The sequence below is a fragment of the Erigeron canadensis genome, chromosome 5, assembly GCF_010389155.1.
Source record: "Erigeron canadensis isolate Cc75 chromosome 5, C_canadensis_v1, whole genome shotgun sequence".
NCBI lineage: Eukaryota > Viridiplantae > Streptophyta > Magnoliopsida > Asterales > Asteraceae > Erigeron > Erigeron canadensis.
In genome coordinates this window covers 38906107-38932213 of record NC_057765.1, presented here as the reverse complement: position 1 = coordinate 38932213, position 26107 = coordinate 38906107, and the positions used below count along the sequence as shown (strand labels likewise).

At 33.3% G+C, this 26107-nt stretch overlaps 2 protein-coding genes across 3 annotated transcripts; both read left to right on the top strand.

Annotated features, from left to right (window-relative positions):
- Window positions 1-14215: 14215 nt before the first annotated feature.
- On the top strand, window positions 14216-21406 carry LOC122600942 (cellulose synthase-like protein G3). Of its 2 annotated transcripts, XM_043773720.1 has the most exons (6): window positions 14216-14836; window positions 16556-16708; window positions 18528-18653; window positions 19545-19988; window positions 20116-20463; window positions 20682-21406. In XM_043773720.1, exons 1-6 carry the CDS (start codon window positions 14261-14263, stop codon window positions 21219-21221), a joined length of 2187 nt encoding a protein of 728 aa, XP_043629655.1. In that variant the 5' UTR covers window positions 14216-14260; the 3' UTR covers window positions 21222-21406. The 2 variants fall into 2 exon arrangements, with proteins under 2 accessions (XP_043629655.1, XP_043629656.1); XM_043773721.1 differs by lacking the exon at window positions 18528-18653.
- A 1937-nt stretch (window positions 21407-23343) lies between these two features.
- LOC122602048 (protein ABIL2-like) lies at window positions 23344-25638 on the top strand. Its single transcript, XM_043774782.1, has 7 exons — window positions 23344-23538; window positions 23762-23841; window positions 23927-24077; window positions 24486-24585; window positions 24808-24868; window positions 24967-25046; window positions 25136-25638. The coding sequence occupies exons 1-7, from the start codon at window positions 23434-23436 to the stop codon at window positions 25465-25467; spliced, it is 909 nt and encodes a 302-aa protein (XP_043630717.1). The 5' UTR covers window positions 23344-23433; the 3' UTR covers window positions 25468-25638.
- The last annotated feature ends 469 nt before the right edge of the window (window positions 25639-26107 follow it).

The following is a 26107-nucleotide window of genomic DNA, read 5'->3' as shown; positions in this document are numbered from 1 at the left end:
TAACATATCCATATAGAGGTTGCTTCCATAGCCGCAAATTCTAACCGTTATCGTACATGGCTTATTATTTGGACGTAAATTTCTAATTGAAACATGATTTAGTGAAGCCATGCTAAAATTGATATGTTATGTGTTTACGTTTTGAAATGTCTTAAAACTGAATGGAAGTTGCCTTATATAGACATAGACATGCAAGGAAGTAACCGCCACAAGCAATACACGAACAGTTACATATTCAAATTTTAGAAAATTTGAACTTCTTGAAAGCATAACTAATCCATTTTCGAAAATTTGAACTTCTTGAAAGCATAACTAATCCGTTTTCGAAAATTTGAACTTCTTATAAAAGTAACTAATCCGTAGACCTTCCAAGGAGCAATATTGTAATATTTTTGGGCTTTCTTGCATTTTTAAGCATGCCACATAGGCAATAACTAACAAATTTTAAAGTGAGATTTATATAATGTAGGGATATTAAAACCCGTGTGTGGTTTTTTGTGCTTCTCACATCCCTTTCTTTTTTTATTCTTTTGCTTTTCCTTATTTAATCTTTTCCATGGTACTTTTGTACAAGCTCTTAAGTGGCAGGTACAACTTTGTCATGGTATTTTTATACAAGCTCTTAAGCGTAAACAACTTTGTCATGGTATATTTGTACAAGCTCTTAAGCGGCAGATACAACATCTAAGGCATATCTCTCTATATAACTAAGAAAGGACGAGCATAGTACCCGCGCGTTGCAGCGAAATTGTATAACTATCTTTTCGGATGATACACTAATATTAGAGAGATTAAAGAGATAGAAAAGATGGATATGAATTTTGTTATGATTTTCCATTACATTTGAGATGGTATTTATAAATGAATTTGTAAGATAAATATGGAAAACTTTGAATATGTTTGACTGTTTGACTTTGACTAATTGGTTGACTGATTGACTTTGCTTGATTGACTTTGACTGATTGACTTTGACTGTCTTGATAAATTATATGATATTGTAGTGAGTGGAGGGACGTTTTGGGAACCATAAATATGCTAAAAGGGGCATTTTAGGAACAAAAAATATGCTTAATTTCTTAAACCCAATACTCTTTATAAGGGTTTATAGATATGAAAAATCCTATGTGGCATATTTATTTAGATGACATATAAGATTTTTACTTAGTTGTAATTTTTATAAATATTTGGTCTTTTTTCATGTAGATTATTATTTATTAAAATAAATTTTGTACTTATCCATTTGTAATCTTACAAACTATATATCTTTTTATATTGAATTTTAGGAAATGTGAATTTATGATATGGAATACGGGTACCTTAATTCAATTTCAACTAGATTATTATCCCGCGTAATACGCGAAAAATATATATTGTATAAACTATTTTTCAAAATATTCATTTTGTATCACGTAATTTTCTTTTCACAAATACATCAATATACTTTATCACTTTGGGTATGTTTGGAACAAAAAGTTCAAGATGAAATTGTTGCTAGGAGATTGGAGCTGAAACTTGAAAATGGGGCTAGGAATTGGGGTTTTTATTTTAACCCTTCCTACATAAACTTTTAAAGCTTTTCGGGCTTTTAAGAGCTTTTTAGACCTGAGGCTTTTTATCTCAAATGCATATTCAAATAGCACTACCAGTTTAAAAGAGGTTTTTTTATAGGCTCGAAGCAACAACCCCCTTTAAACCTTTACTTACATCTACCGAGCGGCACCATCAAACGGATCATATATAGGTTCTCTTCCTTTAAACTTTTACTTACAAAGATACATCATGAATTTGTTTAATTATACAAAATATAAGGACTAGTGTCGTGTTTAACTAATAATAAATTCATCTTGGCTAAACTTCTACGTCTCTAACGTCTCATTCTATTTTTAGTTAAATTTACTAGAGAAAGATTTATTTCACTTAAATTGCTTATGAATTATGAATGGTAAAATGGGCTGCCCTGTATCTCGGCTGTGCCAAATGGGTTATAATTAAATACCTTAGCTAAGGAGAAGGAATCAAACTAGCCAAATGGGTTCGAATTTGTCTACTTTTACAATCTTCGAAATTGTTAACATTCAAAGATTTAGATTATCATTATTATTACAGTATATTGTGTAATCATATATAATGCATCAATTGGTCAATGATACAATTCAAAAGGCCCTTTTCAACTCAAACCCCTTTTAACCCATATTCGCAACCCAATTGGAAGTGCCAGGCCATATCATTACCTGTATATGACAGCAAAGTCATCAAAATAAAATAAAAGCTCCTTCTTTCATATCACTTGCTTTGGCAAAGAACTTGGCATGGGGATGGGGAACGTCGCATAAAGTAGTCATCTAGAACAGGTATTTCCGTCAGGTCTTCGTATAAAACAATGAACGAAATATGCTGACTATTACACCATGATCAATAGATTGACAATAAAAAACTCTTGTTTGCATATTGTGTTATATCTAACTACATCGGAGAGTTGACGCAGCGAGAAAAAGGGATAGATAATTGGACCTGTTGATTCTAAGAATACCCAGGAACAACTCTTCAAATTATCGTTGATTCACAGTGAATACCGACAACTTGGAAAATTCACACACACTAACACACACTTGTGATAGGGGGGAACAACGAAATTCATATATATTGATCAAAAACTGATTACAAACAAACTACACATCCCAATTTATAGTGGAAAAAAAAAACGAAACATTTAATATACTAAATTAAGTAGAGGAAAATAAAAAGTCATGGATGTTCCCACATCAATCTAGATGCTTCCGCATCATTCTCCCCCTCTTCAAAATCAACTCGACCTCGAGTCTTGTATTCAACTCGAAACCACTTGAGTCGAAAGCCGCCTTGGTCAAAGGAAACATTAGATCGTTTCCAGTTTACTTGTGTCTTGGTTTGGGACGTGACAACGCGCTCATGATACTTAAGTAGGATGAACCAAAACTGAACTTGGTGACCCACTATTTTTGCTAGTTGAATTTTAGAAGACATCACATTATCAAGCTTATTACCCACTATTGACTCAGCCACAACTATTTTATGAGACACTGAGACTAAATACTTTCTTAATTGGATTTGGCACATCGATTCCACTGACCCATCCTTTGGTCCTCTTTCTTTATGCTAAAATTTCCATGACCACTTTTATTCCCATCCTTAACTTGCTTATATTTTTCATCTAAATCATCACAATCCTCATTAATTATGTAACTAGCTAAGTATCCCGGGTTTAACCCGGGAATAGTAATAAAAGTTTTGTAAAAACATATATTTGATACTTAAGTTGTGACAGTCCAGCGGTACTCATAACCTCGTAATACTATATCTTATGTTTCAAATAAATTTAATTAGTTTATTAACCTGTATGATATACCAAAAGTTTAAAATTATGTTATCATAAAATTACTTATATGATGAAAATATAAAAGTTCCATGTATAAAATATTAGAGTGTTCAAAAGAAAATAATAAAAAAAAAGACATCAAAAATAACAAAATAAAAATGAAATAAACTTTAATTAGGAAGGTGTTTAACATCATAAATAAATTAAATAAAAAAGAACTAATTTTAAGAAAAAATTTGGAGGTGATAAATTAGTTATTTTTGTAAAATGTGATGTCATAACAACTTTATTTTATTTAATATAAAGAGGGTTGTATTCATATGAATCCTTTAAAAATGATGGAAACCAAGGGACTAATCCAGCCCTTGGATCAACCATCATCAAAATCTCATCAAACATGATTGGTTACTCTAGTGAATTACTCCGGTGACTGTGCAATCATATTTGATTAGTCTAGCCAATCAAGCTTGATTGGTTACTCCGGTGGATTACTCCGGCGACATTGTCCAATCATATTTGATTGGTCAAACCAATCAAACTTGATTGGTTACTCCGTCGAATTACTCCGGCGACATTGTCCAATCATATTTGATTGGTCAAGCCAAATCAAGCTTGATTGGTAATCACTAAGACACTAACGTCGTCGAATCTTCTCTGGCGACACTGTGATTTTTCCGGCGACACTGTGATTTTTCTGGCGAGCTCGAAAATAGTGTTTATTGGCTAGGGTTTGTGCGGAATGTGTTTCTGAGTGATTTGGTACAAGTTTCATGCGTTAATTCGAAGAAACAACAAAGCTATAGCGTTTTTAAGTTTTCCGGTGAGTTTTTCAAGTTTTCCGGCGAGTGTAGATCGGATTAATTTCTGGTCAGGGTTTGTTCACGGTGTGATTGTGAGTGTTTTGGTGTAAGTGTGATGTTCTAATTTGAAGGAACGAAGGTTTTATCGGCATTTGAAGTTTTCCGGCGAAGTTGTTGCATTTTCTGGCGGTTGTATCGCCTGAGAAGAAGGAGGAGGAGTTGGTCGCCGTCGCCGGTCAGAGATAAAGGTGGAGATGGTCGTGGTTCAAGATCTCGTCGCCGGAGCCGTTGCCGGAAAAACGGGGGAGAAAGAGAGAATCTATGTGTGTGTTTGTGTTTGTGTGTGTGTGTGTGTGGTGGGAGGAAGGAGACGACAGGAAGGGGAGATATCAAGGGTTGGGATTTATTTTTTAGAGGATAATCCAATAGTCAAGATTTGTCCCCTAGTTTCCAAAGAAAATTTAGGCCTCAAATGAACAAAACACAATATAAAGATATTCCTTAATCCTAACAACCATCCAACTCCCACCTTTGGTCATATTCTTATTTTGCGAATGTGACTTTTCACTAGAAATTTCCAAATTAAATGGAAACCAAAAGTTATGACAGAGAATATCTCCTACTTGCCTTTCCTCTTGAAAACTCAAATTTGTAGGAAGTCTCATCTTTAGCAGTTCACCAATCAATTTTCCTATGAATGTTGGCTCAAAAGTTGGCACGTTGAATATGGATTCAACACATCCGACGAACTCTTTGCTATTAATAAAATTCTCATCAGCAATGGCAACGGGACCACCGTCCAAGGAGAGTAGCCGACAAAAGGGTAGCACAAGGCCTAAAGTTTGCAAGGCTAAGCTTTCATCTTCCATTTCTCTTATCAATACACCGGGATCAAATATGGAGGAGGTTTGCATAACAATCGGATGCAAGTAGGCTACCATATTAATAACAATATGTTTCTTTCTTTGTCTCATTAAAACCAAATAAATAAATCGAGATTCTATGCAAGAATGACATACACTTGTGTTGGCACTGTATCCTTCTGGGGAAATTCTATCTTCATTGTTCGCCTCATCCATAATTTTAACAAATGCAAGTCTAAAGCTGAAAAACTGCAGCAGCTTCGGACAGCAATATCTAACTGAAGAATGCTTGAATCGAAAATCCCAACGGTCAGATCGTGCTTCGATGAGTCGTGCATCACATATCCAAAAATCAGAGAAATTCAACGGTGAACGAATCCGTGCCGCCTGTTTTTTCGCAACTGCGCAAATTTGGACAAACAACAATGGGTTTTTGGGTATTCGTCAAATTTGCGTGTCATCTTCTTCATCGATCTTCCCACCAAATGTACAACCCTCAGACCCGAACCAAAGATACCAATCTTCATCCTTGTATTCATCATACGTGGGTGGATAATCATATATTATACCATCACTTGAAGACATCTTAATCAGGATATTCGGCTCTGATACCAACTGACGCAGCGAGAAAAAGGGGATAAATAATTAAATCTGTTGATTCTAAGAATACCCAGGAACAACTCTTCAAATTATCGTTGATTCACAATGAATACCGACAACTTGGAAAATTCACACACACTAACACACACTTGTGATAGGGGGGAACAACGAAATTCATATATATTGATCAAAAACTGATTACAAACAAACTACACATCCCAATTTATAGTGGAAAAAGAAAACGAAACATTTAATATACTAAATTAAGTAGAGGAAAATAAAAAGTCATGGATGTTCCCACATCAATCTAGATGCTTCCGCATCAAGAGTCCACCATTGTCTGTGAACCGACACCAGGAGACATGGCGGAACTTCAATCCATTGCTAGGACACGGTGGTTGTGTAGTTTTACATCAACTTGTTTGTGGCGGGAATTATATTTTTCTAAAATCTTTGACAAGAATGAGTAGCCACGACAATATGCACCTAGGTTCCACATTTTTACCAACTAAAGCATACTGATCGAAGATGGCTATTAATGCAAGATTTGAAAAATTATCCATAAACTACTTGTAACAAGTGTGCCAGATATACAACTACAACATGGCCTATTGGCATTCACAAGTAAAGTGGAAACTTTATTGTTGTGTCCCAAACAATCTTGCAGTGCCCAATAACATCATCAATTGTCTGATCTGGTATCGGCGTCTTCAGTACCCCCTTAGGCTTAATAGTTGTTAAGCTTCTTCAGGCGGCCAAAGAAAGACTATGTATGGCATTGGCACCGCAGATAATGTAGTCATGGGTTACCTTGTAAACCATAATCATGAGTTATGGCTTCACACCTATTCATAACAATAGCAGTCAGTGAAACATCTGTTATGTTGATCAACTAGGATAAATGATATGATCTCACATCGGCCAAGTATGGGATTGGGTGGTGGTCTATAAGCCTAGGTGTCCCCCCTCCTTTGAGCTAGCTTTTGGGAGTAAGTTCTATACCTAGATTATGGCATGATACGAGCCTATTATGGGATGGGTTCGTATCAATTGGTATCAAAGCCAGTCCTACCTTTCGAGGTTCCAACGCTTGGAGTGGTGGCCTATGGAGTGGTGGCTTTGACCAAGGAGAACGGTGCCAACCGTGACCAACATAGCCGTGACCAAGGAGGACGTTGGCTCTTCAAAGGGTGGGGTATTGATATGATCTCACATCGGCCAAGTATGGGATCGGTTGGTGGTCTATAAACCTAGGTGTCCCCTCCTCCTTTGAGCTAGCTTTTGGGAGTGAGTTCTACACCTAACTTATGGCATGATACGAGCCTATTATGGGATGGGTTCGTATGAATAAAACACAACATGTCAACGTTGCACTCAAGGACTGAGAATGTTCAAGTAAATATTTAGTAAGTACTGGTTTGAAATAAAGTGGGGTATATAAGTATGGAAAAAAAAAGGGTTCAAAATCTCATCACACATCATGACACCAAAAGAGCCGATGGAAAAAAAAAGGGCTCCAAATCAAAAGAGCCGGAGTTTATTTTTCGTTGTTTTCACCGTGAGATGGTGGGTGTGGATCTGAGATGTGTCCATGAATCTGAATCTCTCCATAACTATTTGCTACAGATAGAATATATAAGAAGTTCGGAGGAGTGTTCACGAATTGCTTGGGATGACCGAGATATAGGGCGTACTGAGGATATCGAAAGCCCGAAGCGCATCGTTTTAATGGTTAATGATTTTTGTGTTGGACATTACAAGCTCATGAAAACCCATGAAAAAGATCGTAATCTGAATCTCTATTCAGAAAAGTTGAGGGAATTGGATTCCAAATTTGTCCGAGATAAGCCATTACCCATTCTTCTTCTACTTCTCAATGTACGTCTTCCTTTTCCTTTTCCCTTCTAATTTCCTTTTATATACTCTACTATTTTAATAACATAAATATATATATATATATATATATATATAGAGGGTATGGAGTATGTGCTTGTTAGATATACAACTTTGGTGTGTAACCCCTCACATCTTGTTTTTTTAATCCAAAATCAGGAGCCCAGACATATATATATATATATATAAATGTCTGGCCCCATGATTTTTATGAATTAAAAAAACAAGATGTGAGGGGTTCTACACCCAAATTGGGTATCTAACAACCACATACTCCATACCCTCTATATATATATATTGCTTCACAATATCTATTGCTGACATGCATGATGGTCAGTTTGCTGTCAAGATACCTTATTATACTAAGAAATCCGAAGTATCATGCTACATTAAAGAACCTTGGACTATGGATGGAATCCCTTTTGAGTCCGAGTGAGGCCAAGAGCAAAAGGCAGAAGATGCTAGTCATTATTAGTACCTGATGATGATGGAGAAGGCGATGACACAGAAATGCTTAAGAAGTTGAAGACAGCAGCAGACTTGTCTTGTGCTTTTGGGTATTAAAAAGAATGTGACTTATTTTGGGGGAGAATCATTATCATATGCTTTTTATCCAGATTTTAATTTAATTTGCTTTAATTGCTCTTTATGTTTATTTGGACTAATCACTTGATCATGTACACTTCCAGCCACATTAATATTAAAAAAATTAATATTAATTTTTAATATGTATAACAAGTTCTAATCATTAGTGCATAGTTATTAGGAGCTTGGTTACATCTGTAGGTGCAAGGTATGCAATCTGATGTGTCACTGTTGAGCAAACCTTACACAGCAGTTAACTGGGTTATTTCTCCCCATGTACTTTGGGTGTGTTTCTCATTTCTATCTCCCGCAATCGCCATTCAATTATCCAAAAAATGGGTCGTTTGAATGATATTAACGTTGTTTTCACAAGGAGTTCTTTTGTAAAAAAATGGGTCGTTTTTAGCCTCATATATTAGCATTCTGATCGATACATTAGCGTGCTGATCATTCCAAACTCGACCCCCCATCCAAGCAAGATCCCTGCATATGCAAAAATTGTACCCAGCTCATCATTAGATATCATCCAAGCCTTCCTGATCATCTAATTCTGCATCATCATTGTCTATTTCATTTCCCGTGTAGCCTTCAATTCCTCACAAGAACAAAACAATTCTTAACTTCAAGCTTAGTATCCTGGAGTTTAATAGACTTCAAAATCATGTCTTTGACTTTCTCTTTTGTTGTACTAATCTGTCTAAACAACCTACACTTCCTTTTTTTCCATATCCAGTAAACACACGCTGCAAATGCTGTTCTCTGAACAACTTTGCAAACAATTTTTGGGCAATTTGTGTCACAAACCAATTAACAACATTCCAAATAGCTTATGTTTTTTTTCTTTTTTTCCTTTTATAGATGCATACTGTAGTATACTTTGCCCTGGCCATGTGATTATTAATTTAAACATGTCACTTTATTGGTTACTGCGATTGATACATATTTTAGTTGTCGCAAAGGCCTTATAGCTTATGATTTATGAATACAGATCACCAGTATTGTAACACCCCGACTAAGGCGGAAACACGAGGTGCCACAGAACGACATGGTACAAAAGATTTAAAGATCAAACATCAACATTAAGTTTCAAATACCATTAGAAATCAACAGATAATAAGTTCAAAATGACGTTTTAGAATACATTAGATAACCATAAATCCAAAACAAAAGATAATTAGTTTGCATTACAAGTCCATCGAATAACAAGCAACATAAAGTCCAAAGGCGGTCCAAGCTAAGCACCTAGAGCTTTAACCTGAAAAACATGAAGTAAAAGTGTCAACTACGAGAGTTGAGTGGGTTCATAGGTTTTAACTAGCAACATATATATTTTCCATCCATAACTAAGATAATAAGTCATAAAACTTTTGAATAATCATTTCCAAAACGCATGTTCAAATCATAATATCCAAATCATAATAATATCAATTTCGTTTAGCCACGAGGGCATAATTCAATATCAAACTCATTTAGCCACAAGGGGCATAATAATAAAAACTTTTGATGAGTAAATGCTTGAGCCACTACTAAGACCGATTGGGTCCTAAATAATAATAAGAACACATGCCGTCAATCATGTGCTATATAAATAAATAGGTCGTGCCATGGAGACGACCATATAAAGTAAGTAAAATAGTAGTTAGAGCACCGCGAGGACGGGCTGGCAATGAAGGTTGCCACCAAGGCAAGCCTAGCATCCCACCGTTGCCTATTACAATGGGTGAGGGGACAAATCCTAGTTACGCAACTCTCAAACTACAGGCCTCTCGAAGAGCTAATAGTAGTGCACCGAGGTGAAACGGTTTTGACATAACTCAAGCTCATCATATAACAATTTCCACATTGAACATACAATATCATTCCATATCATAAACATCATTTCAAAGAATCATTTCATATATATAAAAAGTAATTTTAGTTATCATGTCTTTCACCCCGAAAGTAAAACACATAAAAGAGTTGAAAGGGGGCTATGACTCACTTGATTGGAGTAAGATAAGGGGCTGATCAGATGTGAGATCTTTGGCTAGTGGTGCCTTTCCTCAAGCAAGCCTAAACCATGGTATTCGAAATATACACAACGTAAGTGCGTGTGTTACATGACTAGTAAACTAGATCATGAGATGTATGCTAGTAGACTTGCCCATATTTGGTTGTTGTTTAATTATGGAATTCAAGTACATTATATTGTTGATATCATTTGGTTGAAGTACATTTGGTGATAAAGGTCATTTATACGATTTCGTTCGGTTATTGGAATTTCGGTAGTTTATCTTTGTTTTATATATAATTTCCTTTATACACTTTGTTTAATAACCAAACTTGACATTTGAGTTCCTATATTATTAATGTTGATATATTTACTGATTTATAATTATTTATTTAATTTAATATTATTTAATTAATTATTTATTTATTTTATTGATTTATTAATTAAATAATTCCTTATAATTATTTTTAGGTCCTTAAATTATCTTTAAAATTCATAAATAATTTTGTATGGATTATTTACTGATTAATAATTTTTTTTATTTATAATGTTATGATTTATACATTTATTTGTGCATTATTTCTAATTATTTAATTATAATGATTAATTAGTGGTTTTTACTTAATAATTTACCTTTAAGTTGTATAGTTTTTGCTCCCTTGCTTATAATTATTTTTCCACAGTAGGTTTTGGTCCTTTTTACCATTGGTTAAGTGATTTTGATCAGTTTCATGACTTATATAATTTATTAATTAATTTTATACTTTTTAATTATCATTTTAATTCATTAAATCATAGAAATTCTTACAAATCACCACAAGGTTTTAGTCCGAAGATTCCAGGCCTTTTTGGCAACTAATATCCATGAAAGTTCATATCAATTCAACCTCTCTTATGTCTTGCATAATTTGAAGACTTTTTAATTAAAAATCGTTTACCGAAATAGTGATTTTTGCCCCATTTCTTGAGCTATAAAGGTACATTAAAATGGATTTTCATTCTTAATTCAAATATTACAGTAAGATCATCATATCTTGGTGGTTCAAGTCGTGCAAGTGATGGTGGTGTGATATGTGTAATTTTGTGCTTTCGGTTAGTGATTTATTGACCCGAAAATGTGATTTTTAAGCTTAAACTTGCCATGTCTCAAATGACTTGAATTTTATACATTTGATATGTCATATTTCCAGTAGGTTCATCATGATTTCATGCTCAAAATATTATGGTGCATGTGTGTGCTCAAAATGCATTTTTACAAGCTTTCGGTTTACGATTTCAAACGTACTTTAACTTGTTTTGATTCAAACTTAATATCCTTGATAATTTATCAATTTTCCCAGATTATTAACATCAAGATTAACATATTTCTCAGTTAATACAAGTCTCTAACCACCTCATAATCCAAATAACAATCCAACCTTCTTAAATCTAACATGCATGCAATTATCTCAACATTATAACATCAAATCTTCATCATACTTTCATTTAACATCACAAAAATATCATTTTATGAAAAAGTCCAGAAAAATATACATAAAAATTATATAAAAACATATTCATCTTTTCATGCAAAAGTCTCTTTACATAAAGATTATATAACCACACTTTTTGATGCAAATCTTTATAGATCTAATCAATACAACATCATATATATATTTTTATGAAAATTTCCAGAAAATAACTTCAATATATATACATAAACATGACCATATTTCACAAGAAAATCATCTCAAAAGCTATATTATACATATCTACACTTTTGGGTCTTTAAACTAGTTGAATCCTTGGATCTTTCTTCATGGATTCAACATGCATGAGCATGGCATGAAAGATCCTATCAACTTTGCCCTCATCAAGTGTGTTTTTAAAAGAAAGCATAAAGAAAACATGAACTTTTAATAAAATCTTTGAATATACACAAGAACAAAATAAATCTGGTAAAGAGAGAATGATATATACCCTTGAAGAACACTTTGAGATGATGAAAAAGAGGGCAGAAAAATCGTGACCCAAGAAGCTCCAATAACCCTTGATTCAACCTTAAAACAACCCTTAATATGAAGCTTAATTTAACCTTTACTTAATCTATTCTAACCCTTATTATTTATATATGTTAAGATTGATTTTTGTTTGCCTTTTCTTGCTTGAAATCTGCCGAAAATGAAGAGAGGAAGGAAGAGAGAAAAGTGATTTTTGGAGTGTAAGAATGTATGTGTGTGTGTTGGGAGTGTAAGAGTTTTGGGTGTTATGGTGTATGGGGAGTATAAGGAGATATGTGTTTTGATTGGAGGAAGTATATGGGTGAGTGGGGAGGCCGGCCTTGGGGTTGGATATTAGGGGGGATTTTTAGTTTAAATTTTAAAATGGGTATTAGTTTTAGGTGTATAATGTGTATATGTATAGGTTATAAGTATATGTAATTGTAAATGTAATTGTATTTATTTGTAATATAAGTTGATTATTTTCCTAGTGGGCATGTATGTATGTGTCGTGTATATGTATATGTATGTATACATTTTTGTGCTTTTAATTTGTTACATGGTCCATTGGTTGCATCTTTGCATTTAACTTAAGCATATATATATATACTTATAGATTTTTAAACACTTTTATATGCTTTATGAGTTATAAATATTTTTAAGTTGTTTATGGCATTTTATGACCAAATATTATTTAGTTGGATTGGGGGTACAATTTGTTGGACATTTATAAAGATTTTTAATTGTTATCTCAATTTGTGAGACGTATATTATTATTTATAATTTAATTGATCAACAACTATAAATTTTTGTTCAATGGTATTTTATTAAATTGAACTTGACACTAATAATAGCTTTAGATTGTTAATTTAGGGGCATTATCTACTAGCTTCAAGTATACTATGACTTGCGGGAACATAGACAACCTAACTAGCACGTATATATAACATACAAAAAGTAGGGTTGTTACAAGTATGTGGTTTGTTTTGTTCATTTTTGTCTTTTTGGGCCCCCAACGTAGAACATTGTTAATTTTAATTACATGTTGGCCCGGGGTACATTCCAACAATGGTGGAATGATCGACGAATGTGGTTCATACAGGGTCTCTCATCATATATATTCGACTTCATAGAATTCTCTATAAAAACACTTGGGAATTGCGTCAAAAGGGTGATGTGACTAGCAAAGTGGTAGACAATGAACTAAGCGAACAATATGACAATAGAGTGTTTGAGTTTGGTGTCCCGTCACCAATGTTTGTACCATTAGGGACAGTTGCGATTATTAGTTTTCTCGCATTAATTTGCTTCAGGAATTTTAAGAATTTTAATGGGGGGAAAGTATGGATGGGCTTTTTGGGTAGCTTGCTTTGGGGTAGTGAATTCTTGGCCCATTTATGAAGCCATGGTATATTGGTATGGAGGAATGATAAAGGGAAAATGCCTCAAGTTATAACTGCAGATCGAAACATATACTTTTATACCTTAAAACGTTGTCCTAGCTACTTGCGGGTAACACCAACAGTGTGAAGTACAACTTAACCTGATAAAGTTGCTAATATCCTTTTATTTTATTTTCTATTGGTTATGATTTCTGCGTGTCGTGATCAATTGGGACTAAGCCTAGCAATATACATGACTGCACAACAAAGGTCTCTATAAAAACTAAAAAGACTATTGTGACTTGCATAAATTGTTTACACCTTGAACATTCCGTATATATACTGATATACACAATATCTCGTGCATCTTGAAATATTTGTCTGTAAAAATAATTAATTACCTTAAATTTATACCTCTTATAAAAATCAAGGAATTGAAGTGCCTGAATTTTTTTTAAAATTTTGATGAATAGCGACATTGTTACAAGAAGTAACCAACACTTGTCAATAAGAGAGTTGTTGATTTATATATGCTAATGCTAAGTGCTAACTACAAGGATATAAAATGATTTGGAAAATACAACAGTACTAATACAAAATGATCAATAATAAATCAAATTTAGACAACATCACCTTGGGAGGACCAAACTTAAAAAGTCAATATTAAATCCATATACTTACTTTTGAGTGGCTATAACATACATGTGTTGGATGACCCTCTTTAGACCGTACGAACTTCTTATAAATAGTGACCACAATCAAAAAATTCTCCAAATTTTATCAAAACCAAACAAAAAGCTCTTAGAGAAAAATATGGAAAAACTTCACACTTACAAGCACATACCATGCACAACCTTCAACCGCATTTTTGCAATCATATACACTTTGGCTATCCTTGCCCTTATTTACCACCATTTCCTCACCCTAATCCACCATTCCACCACTGTTACCTCCGTCATCATCACCGCTTCTCTCTTAATCTCCGACGTAATCCTTGGGTTCATGTGGGCCACTACTACTTCCTTCCGCCTTCGCCCCATCCTTAGACAAGTTTACCCCGAAAATCTAGACAAAGTACTAGACAAAAAGGATTTTCCAACCTTGGACATATTCATTTGCACCGCGGATCCTTATAAAGAACCTCCTATGAACGTCGTTAACACGGCTTTGTCTTTAATGGCTTACGACTACCCTCCCGAGAAGATATCTGTCTATGTTTCGGACGATGGTGGCTCGGAGCTTACTCTTTTTGCTTTCATGGAGGCTGCAAAGTTTGCAAAGATTTGGTTACCGTTTTGTAGGGATAATAACATTATAGATAGATGTCCCGAAGCATATTTTAGCTCTGACCGCCACGCAAAGCATGAGCTAGAGAGTGAAGAGATCAAGGTAACTAATTTATTATGTATGCCTGTATGGTGCAAAGCAATGTTTTAAATACCGGTAAATACTGGCCGGTATTACCGGTACCGGAGACCACGTCGATATTTTAAGTCCGGTATTTTTCCGGTATTTTTACTATTCAATACCGGCCAGTATTTCCGGTATTCCCAGTATTTTCCGGTATTACCATACCGGTATTTCCGGTATTTTCAAAAAATAAATTTTGATTTTTTTAAAAAATTATTTTTATGATACTTTAATGTTATTTTTTGTTATTTGTGAACTTTAAAACCTATATTTTGTTATAAAATACATATTTGGTATTATTTTTGAGTAAATTATAATTGCATTTTGACTATTTTTGTTAAATTGTAACAAGTTTTGTAAGATTTTTATACAAAAAATATAATAAATTAAAAATAGTCGTACCGGCCGGTATTTCCGGTATTACCGATAATACCGGAAAATTTTTCCACGCCGGTATAACTAAAATACCGGTTTTTAAAACATTGGTGCAGAGAGAACGAAATGAATCATGCTAAATTCAAAGTATTGTTTTTCACTTCTTTAAAAACAATTCCAAAAAAATATGGTTAATTTGAAGTAACTTAATTTAAAGATAAAAAGTGAAAGATTTTTAAGGTTGGTGAAACGAAAAGAATATTTAAATTTTAAAAAGTTACAGTAATAAAGTGTCCCAGTAAAACATAGCAATTAACACCGTTAAAATGAATAAAAGCAAAAAATAAATAATATAAAGAACTTCATTAACTCTCTAATATATTTTATTAACAATCATCTGAATACTATAGTTATGATACATGATGCAATCAAAATATAAGATTAGAAGAAAATATAGTCAAACTAGTCCAACTGGTCAGAGACATTTTAGATTTACCTAAGATCTTGAGTTCCATCTTTATGGATGACAAGTTTTGGGGATTTTTTTCTCCGAATACTTATAACGGCCTATGATCAACATCTCGTTGTCTAGGGTACGTGCAACCTTCACCATTATACGGTGAGGTTTTCCTGATGTCGCATACCGACTGAATATTCGATAAAAAACAAAAAGAAAATTAAATAATGAATTATGTTTGACATAAATAAAACGAAGATATAAGGAAAATTATTTTTCAATAAACCATAGACGATGGCATGTGGGGTCAATTTGTTATATAAATCCAATTTGTTATGGTCGTGAGTCGTGTGGAATGATCCAAACAAAAGGAAGGTTCTATGGGTTATTACTTATTCGGCGATTAAAAAACTTGGTAGTGTTTAATTGGTAATCAACAATAAAAAAAAAAAAAAAAAAAAGGTTTTTACTTCATACTTCATTTTTCTTTTGACGTGGTTCAGGCTTCAGCATCCGACTTTTTCGATGTAACGCTTTTTTTTGTTTGGTCGAATTCATTTCAACCGGCATAAAGCCTGTTCCCTCTAATTTTTTTTCCGAATTTAATAAAATTATATACAACATATATTCCCCTGACTTTTAAAATAATTATATCAACCTTTTTCATCAATTTCTTTTACATTAATATCTACCCCGTTACCACCATCCTTCGCTGCCGTCGCCACATTCGCCGTATCACAAGGGTATTTGTCTATATTATAAATCAGCTATCAAAAATTTTTTCTTGATGAATAAATTTTACACTTTTTAGAATATAATTATTGATCAACTTAATCAATCAATTTAACCCATAAGTTTTAATGCAGACGATGTACGAGAGTCTAAAGATAAGAGTCGAGAACGTGGTTGAAAGAGGTGAAGTATGTCCACATTACATTACTAATGAAGCACAAAATCTAACTTTCAGCAAGTATCGAATTTCAGGATTTACTCGCTCGAACCATCCTGCCATTATCCAGGTACTTGATAATTAGAAAACATCAATGATTTCTTAGGAACTATATTATATGCAAAACGTGATGAAACCCGAGCTACTTAATGTGTATTATAATGTAAAAGTGATATCCCTATTATACTTCTTAGCTATACACAAAGATACATATCAAATTATATAAATGACAACAATAAATAAATATTGTCAAAGGAGAGGTGGCAATATGGCATGTACATAGTTAAATATTGATAATACACAACAAGTACTCGACGATTTGTATATTTAAGATTATATATTGTATATCTATGTCTATATAAATAAGGTTCACATCATCGTCCCCATCTCCATTAGGAAATATAATTACATGCTCATACCTGTCCCCATCCCCGGTTAATTCGAGGATTCCCCTGTCAAATCGAGTTCGGATATCGGATTCCTCATCGGGTACTGGTATATTTACCATCCCTATTCACGATAATAGCTTAGTGGTGATGACATGTCACATCAAAACATATATTAAAGGCAAAGGTGTAATATGCATGATCTTCGTAAAACTTTAGTTTAATAAACCTTTTAATATCTTAAAATTTTGACATGTATAATCTACTTATTATCTTTTTTTACCACCTCTTTTGATTTTTCCATGCGTTTTATCCCTCGATATTTTCTTTGGTAAAGAACTAAAGATAATACCCCACCCTTAATTTTGGCAAATAAATGGCTAATTCCTGCCTTGATAAGTGGAATCGGTACTATGCAGCCAAAATGAATGTTGGATAAGTGTGAGACCAACTTCTTTTATTTTTTTTTTTCCTTTTTATCCATTTTGCCACTTTTAACACTAGTATTTGACACATTTAGACATTTTTCAATAAAATAAAAGTAAACACTAAACAAAATTCTAACGGTTAGAAAATTTGCCAAAATATGTCAATTTTTGGCAAGTTAACCACTACATCTTGCTTCTTAGAGGTTCAAATTATACCCCTTGTTCTTTAATCTTTGTTTTAATCGATTTACCTTTTCTATTATTGTGAGAGTAGTCAATAGATTATTAATCTTTATATTATTATATAAATTATTTCAAACTTTATTCCTCCTCAAAAGATAATGTGATGTATTTAAAATGTTTTCATATAAAAATTCATTTGATATACCTATAATACTCTTTGTAAAATTAATTTAAAACATCAATTCTATAATTTTTAAAATAACTACATTGCCGCCCGCCGTCGCCTCCACCATCACCATTATCTTCAATTTTGGGACCGGCTAGTTTATTGGTCTATATAGATTGTCATATATTGGGACCAAGCCACTAAAATAAGGAAAAATGCTTTACATTAAATACAAATAACATATTGACGCTTTCAGGTAGAACGTGGGTCTCCCCAAAATCCAAATAAATATAAGAAAAAAATGCAAAAGTCGAAGGGTATGTATAACAAAATATGTCAATTTGGGTTTTAACTTTTGATAAGGATCACATACATATGTAGGTAAAATAGCTTGTAAAAACTACAAGTACATATTGGAGATAGGTCAAACAACTTATTTGGGTAAAGATTAAATGTGTGTTCAAATGGCCTAACTTTTTTTATTCAAAAACATCGTCTCCTTTCAAAACATAGTTTTTTACTTGCTTTTAATCATTAATTACTCAACCCGTTCGTTTGCTACGTGTACATCTAATTTGGAAAATGGAATATACGATATGTCTTAGACCTAAATTTTGGTCGCTAAAATGATAATGATAGTGATATCATTATATATCATGGTGACAAAAAAATCTTAAAAAATCTGAATTAATATTAGTATATATGTACAATATAATTTGGAGATAGGTATTGACTGAGAGTGCAAAAGAAAAGGACAACAAGGGACAGTCGATGCCAAATCTTGTGTATGTATCAAGGGAAAAAGACAAAACATCCCCACACCATTTCAAGGCTGGTGCTCTCAATTCATTGGTAAGCTCAGACCCGGCCCCTTATCTTTTAATTTTTTGGTCCAGTCAAAATTGACAACTTCATTGGAACTTTTAATTTTTATACGGTACGTATCAAAAACTGAAATGAAAAGATAGATCGATACATATCTATACTATTATATAAAAGCAATAACACTTTCTCTAATCAAATATTGAAATGTAACCATGTGAATATACGAAAATACCCTTCCTTTATATCAATTCAAATGCATTCCTATTTAAACTATTTTCACATTCTCACTTCAATTGAATATCTACTTATATTGTTAATATATGTATTTTTTTGTTAATGTTGGCTGATATTGAAGATACGGTATCATCTTGGTATCTCGCTTAATTAATTGTTCACTGATACTGTTTTTGGTAATCACGACATCGAACGCATTATCAATGGTATCCGATGCAACGCGCGGGTACCATGCTAGTATTTTTCAAAGGATATCAATGGAGCACGTGGTGTAATTTGATTAAAACCTTTTATTTGACGATGCTATAAAATGGGAAATTAAATTCTTAATTTGTTTTATCTTGATTGTTTAGTTTCTATGAAAATGGCGTTCGACACTAATTAATTAATCAAGTACTTATGGTTTAATTTGTTTACTTAGATATTGTTAATGGGAAAAATGTTATATAATGTTAATATCATGGTGCCCCTCACACTAATTTTCACACATGTTAAATAGTCCTTTAAATTTAAGATTTTATTTAATGAAACATCATATAACTATATCACACATGTTAAATAGTCCTTTAAATTTAAGATTTTATTTAGTGAAACATCATATAACTATATAATGTTTACATCATATAAATTATCCTTTCGTAGTTTTGTTAATAATACTGAATGTGGTTATTGTTATTTTTGAAGCTTCGAGTATCAGGTGTTATGACCAATAGCTCTATAATTCTTACTCAAGATTGCGACATGTATTCTAATGATCCACAAACACCCAAGAGAGCATTATGTTATTTTTCTGATCCATCGGTTCGAACCAATTTAGGATACATTCAGTTCCCTCAACGTTATCATGGTCTAAACAAAGATGATATTTACGGAGGTGAATTCTTGCGGTTATTTGTAACAAACCCGGTTGGTATGGATGGTTTACAAGGCCCGTCTTATGTTGGAAGTGGATGCTTCTTTCGTCGTCGGGTTTTCTTTGGTGGGCCCACGTCGATGGTGCCACCCGAATTACAAGAATTGAAACCAGACCATATCGTGAGGAAGCCAATTACGGCACAACCAATTATTGAAATGGCACATCATGTGGCTGGGTGCAACTATGAAAATAACACCAAATGGGGATATAATGTAAGGCCAAATTCAGAAAGTGATTTTGTTAGTTATTATACTTATATACGTATATATTTTTGTCATGTCATTAGATACAAATGGACAACGATAATAATTATGTGTTTATTTTATTTTTCATTTGTAGTTAGGATTTCGTTATGGGTCACTTGTGGAGGACTATTTCACGGGATACAGATTACAATGTGAAGGATGGGAGTCTATTTTTTGCCATCCGAGTAGGCCGGCATTTTTGGGTGATGTACCGATCTCTCTCATTGACGCTGTTAGCCAAACCAAAAGATGGGCTATTGGACTTCTTGAGGTTGCCTTCTCAGAATATGTACCTCTGGTATTTGGATCACGATGCATGGGCTTTGTTATGGGCTTATGTTATGCACATTATGCATTTTGGCCCATCTGGTCAATTCCAATCACCATATACTCATTCCTCCCTCAAATTGCCCTTTTGAATGGATTAAACATCTTCCCAAAGGTATATATCTCGCTAACTTAGTTTTCTTTCCGTTTCAATTTAAATGTCATAATTTGATTTATAAAGTCTTTCTTTCACAACTTTAACAACAAAATATTTATGGTCAAAGTTAAACAAGAAATGCCTAAACTGTCAAATTATGACATTAAAATTGGGACAGAGATAGTATTATATAAGATTGGGTTTTGGACAAGCCATGTAACCTTTGTTGGTTGTAGGTGACGGATCCATGGTTCTTGCTCTATGTTTTCTTATTTTTTGGTGCATATGGTCAAGATTGTTATGACTTCATCTTATTTGAAAGCACCTACAAGAGATGGTGGAATGATCAAAGAATATGGCTGATAAGGGGCCTATCGCCCTACTTGTTTGGACTAATCGAGTACACTTTTAGACACTTAGGGATAGCGACACAAGGTTTCAATGTGACAAGCAAAGTGCAAGATGATGAACAAAGCAAAAGATATGATCAAGGCCTTATGGAATTTGGGGTTCACTCCCCAATGTTTATACCCTTGACAACTGCATCCATTGTTAACTTATTTGCGTTGATATTTGGGATTTTACAAATGTCAAGTTTCACGAACTTGGAAAAGTTGTTTGCGCAGTTCTTTATAGCCTTTTTCGGGGTACTCAACAGTTGGCCGGTTTATGAAGCTATGTTAAGGAGTGACAAAGGAAGAATTCCGATTAAGACCATCATTATTTCGATGTGTTTGGCATCCATTTTATGTGGTGGCACTTCTCTAGTAATATAATAGACATTGTATATAGGGGATGCATATAACTTCCTTGCTGTTGATATCGATATGGGTGTTGTTGTAGCTATTTTCTTTCATTATCTATCTTGATATCTGTTAGATGTACATAACATGTTTGTTTTAAAAAATTGATAGTGCTGAGTGTTGCACCAATGGTCCCAGCAGGGATCACTTCACTTTTATATATGTAGTCAATAATGTGAGTCGTATGTATAACTACTATGTATTATGTACCCTCTAAATTTTTACCGACTAATGTGTCTTGTTGACGATTTAAATGAAGCATACTATTTTAGTATTTTGTGACTTATAGTCTTTAGGAGAGTGTAGTATCAATATTTTACGAAAAGGAAGTAATACATATTTTTTTAAATAATTAGTTTAAAAATTCTTTTAACCACAAGATAAAAATAAATAGTAAAGTTAATAATTTAAATTAAAAAAAAGGATTTAGTAAAATCTACATTACCATTCTATAATTTTAAGAAAATTTTTAGAAGAAACTAATCGATCATAGATCAACTATTACCGTCACAATATGATCACCAATTAAGACTGCAAGTCACAGGTTCAAATTTTGTCAACGACAAGTGGGGAAACTATATCTTGTGGCACATGTGTGAGAATCAGTCATCGAACATAAATTCTATGCGATGTACGCTCTGGGTATTGAAACGGTACATGAACTAGAAATTTCTCACTCACTTACTTTTCTTAGAAAAAGTTTTAAATTATTTTTTAAGAATAATCTATCATTTCTTTTCAAAAAATTTTATACCCCAACTATCCTAAATCCAAATACCCTCATTGCATAATAAAATATGCAACGTGTTATTTTTGAGCTAAAATATTAATTTAAAAATACATTTTTTATATACTAACAGAACAATGATAATCCCCACATGTAATCAATGGGTCCACAAAGATATAATACTCGTACTACATTGATGATCACAACAAATTTGATGAGATCTAAACTATAATGCACAAAATTGAAGATCCCAAATATTTTTTGAACACATTTAAGACCCTTATAATGATGGAATGAATCACTTGGTGTGCTATTTACACTTTACTACATTCTATTAAAATCTCCATACAAATAAGGTTTTCTTTGTCTTCAGATTTAGGTTCAAACAAACCAATTAAAACAGGCATTAAGCCATTAAGTGTAGCCAATTTAGTGAAATTGTGACATCTATAAAGCAGTAACATTGGCAGTAAAGATAACGTGTTAGTTGAGATTGATAATTTGCAAGAACTCCATAACAACAAACTTCAAATCTCTACAAAGTCTAATTTAGGCAATGACAAACTCTAGAGCAACCTACAAGCTACAACCATCACTGCATAAAGTACAACTTATTGTCATCAAAATGGTCTAGCAAAGAGTTTACCTTTTTTTTTTTAAATCTCATTCATCATCATTGGAAAACTGTCTTTATGAACAAGCAATGTTACAGTGAACTTACCACTATAGCACTAATCATGAATACATGTGTGGGTGTGAGTGCAGCATTATGAAAAAAAATATATATATATGGCATATATATGTTAGGGATGTCCATTTCAACCCTTTCATGTAAAAATTTATAAATAATCAACTTTCGGCTATACTTTACTGATGACGATTTAAAGGTCACCAAACTTATACTTTAAGTATTAAACTTGTTTTGTTAGAAAAAAACAGAACCATTACTTTGAAAATACTTATTGTAGTCAAGCTTTTTAGTATAATTGCTTCGAAAATTACACGAAAAATGTTGGCAGGTCACCTAGTCTAGACTTGTGATCGATGAAAACTTACCAATTATGACATATTATCATACCAATTTAATCTGCCCATGTTTCCATCTGTGTGATGTAATATAATATCGACGTATCCATGGCCAAACTTGCATGAAACTACTAAACCCATGTGAGATTATCTACCTAATCTGCATCAAATCAAAATAATCTCCTCTAAAAAGTGGGGTGGTTGATTATGTTCCCAACTCCCACAAACCTTCTCACAAAGTCCCACTCTCACTTACTCAAACAAGAAATTGCTTTATAATATAAACATTTTATTCATCCATACAAATAAGGTCAGGTTTCTTATGGAGCTACAACTTTGAAGTTTACATTATTGATGTCTATTTATATATGTTTGTTGAGTTTATTCTAGTGTTTATGCAGGTGAAGAAAATTTGGGTTCGTTTTCGTCCTGATGGAGAGCAAGAATACAATATCTAATGCTAAAGATCAGCTTCCCACTTCTAACTATGATGAAGTTCTCTTGAGGCATAGTTTGCTCTTTTCCGATGGGCTAAAGGTCTTGTACACAGGCTAAATTATGTAAAATTAAACTTTTAGTTGCATTAGATTGGAAAAGATAAAAGTATGGTATAAATTTGAGTTTAACATTGTCACCTTTCTAACAATACACACACACTGAACTACGAGTCTGACCGTAGGTTCAAGTTATGGATTGTGTTCATTTTCTGCATTATAAGACTAGAAATTGGTTTCATGTTTTAAGCAATGTGAAAATATAGGACTTGAGAAATGTAAGAGAACAGTTGTACTCAGCTGCAGAGCATTTTGAAGATTCTTACAAGAATGATCAGAAACAAATGTAAGTGGCTCGTTTGCTTCATTGAGATACTTAAAATTTAGTTATTTTTACTACTTGATTAGCTCATTTCTCTTAACTAACCTAGGTTGTTGGAGAGCTTAAAAGACTACATCTCCAAATCCCTGATTAAAACCGTGGACCACTTGGGTTCGGTGACACACAAAGTTAACAAGTTCTTAGATGAACATGTCAATGATGTATCCGAAACAAAGCTTCGACTGGCATGCATGGAACAGGTGATGCATTAGGTTTATTATTCTGTTTGGTATAAAATTTCTATGTATATCATTCAAAAGAAATCAGAGGTGGCAAGATGAGCACAGGTCGTGTGGGTTGCATAACGAATTTGGGTTAAAACTGACCTGGTTGGGTTGTTCCCCATATAGTACTATTTTAGTATTTTGTACAAATTTAAAGAGAATTTATGGTTAACGATTTTACAATCATAATCTGAATGTTTGATATTACAAAGCTATGAGGTTGTATGCATTAAAGTATAGATGTTGGGTGACTTTCAACCCATTCGACCCACTCACCTTTTCGCTATTTTTTATTTGGCCCGTTTGAGTTAAAACACACACAAATCAAGTTCTATTTGCATCCTCCCCTTGTTATTGTATGTGATTTTTGGGGAAATATTGCAGAGCTTACAAACATGCCAAGAATATGCCAACCATGGTGGACTATCACAAAAATCACTGATGGTGCAGACACTAAAATACCATAAGCATTATCCTGTCCAAGGTCATTCATGTTTTTCTCAGCTATTTACAAAATTCTGTAACTGCTCTTAGTATAACTAATGTATCTGTTGTTAGATTTAACTTTCTTATTGTATGAAGTACATGTGTCACCATGATTTAATGTAAAAGGATCATATGAAATAAAAGTGACTTGTAGTCTCATAAATCTCCATGTGATTATGTATTCAAGTACTAAGCATAAAATTATCAATTATTTCTACAGAGGCTTGCATTACTGAAGATATTAAAGCAGAAAAAGAAATGATCCAGTCATCAGGTTTAAGGTAACAGCTATTTTCTAATTCCATGTTAACGAGTTGTTATCAGTTACCTCAGTTGGAGCTCCAACAATACCAGTTCACGGTATAAAATACTTGTGCAGAAAAGAGGATTCTGAACAACCTCCTTCTGAGTTCCCAGTTGCTTTTTCATTTGCAAAGGCTGCATCACACCAAACAAAGGGTTAGCAGAAATTGACTTTTATCCAATTGTTGATTCTATTTTCAAGTATTTTCAACTTTATGCACTGATTACTTTTACCTGGAAACCAGCAAAACGATCACGGTCAATGTCACCACTACGCTTCCCTATTAAACGATCTGGGTCAACTGCAAATCAATCCACTTGTCCAAGCTTTTCTGTCAAGCTTTCTGCATCCTCAAATCATCGATCCATCAGTCCATGCTCTTCCACTAGCAGGCAACAAGTAAGCCATACTATTTCAGTTTTCTGCAATAGCCAGAAACCAACTGTAGATTGGAGATCTCAATCCGTGTGCCCACAAAGACAAAGCCCAAAAGCTATGCAAGTCTACTCTAAGAAAACCAGAAACCTTTTCAAAGCCTTGCTTAGCATGTACAAGTCAAAGAAAAATATTATATAATTCAGCCACGAAGAAGTCGTTACTTTCTGGTAGGATGCTTTCCAGGAAATGATTGCCTTGAATGGTTTTTCCTTGATCTAAAAGATAGAATATTTCTTACATATTACTCGTATCATGTAAAGCACAGTACTGCTATATCCTAGAAATAACATAGCGAAAGCAATTACAGTCTTTTAGGCAATTATGCATATCCTTTTATATTATTTTCTTCTTCTATACAGCCAGAAATATACAATGGGTTACATATAAGAATCTCAGATGAGTATCATATTAACCACTCGTTGGTGTCAATATAGATTATCAATTCATGATAAGAGAAATGAGTAGCACATGTAAGCATTTTAGAAAGAGGAGCAGCCTTGCTATCACCTTGATTCCTATGTAGAGAACATTGTTAATACACATTTTCTGAACTTAGATAGTGATATCACTTCAAAACAAGAAAAAGAAATAAACATATCAAAAACAAATAAAGTTATATAAATATGTTTCAAACACAATGCTACACAATGTTTATTTCTGCTATAAGCCTATAACCCTCTTTTCATGGTGGAGTTGTTTGGTGTGAAAACTGCAATGAGGAAGTACTCACAACTGGTAACATTTTATCTCTTAGTCAAATACAAGATCAAAACATGGG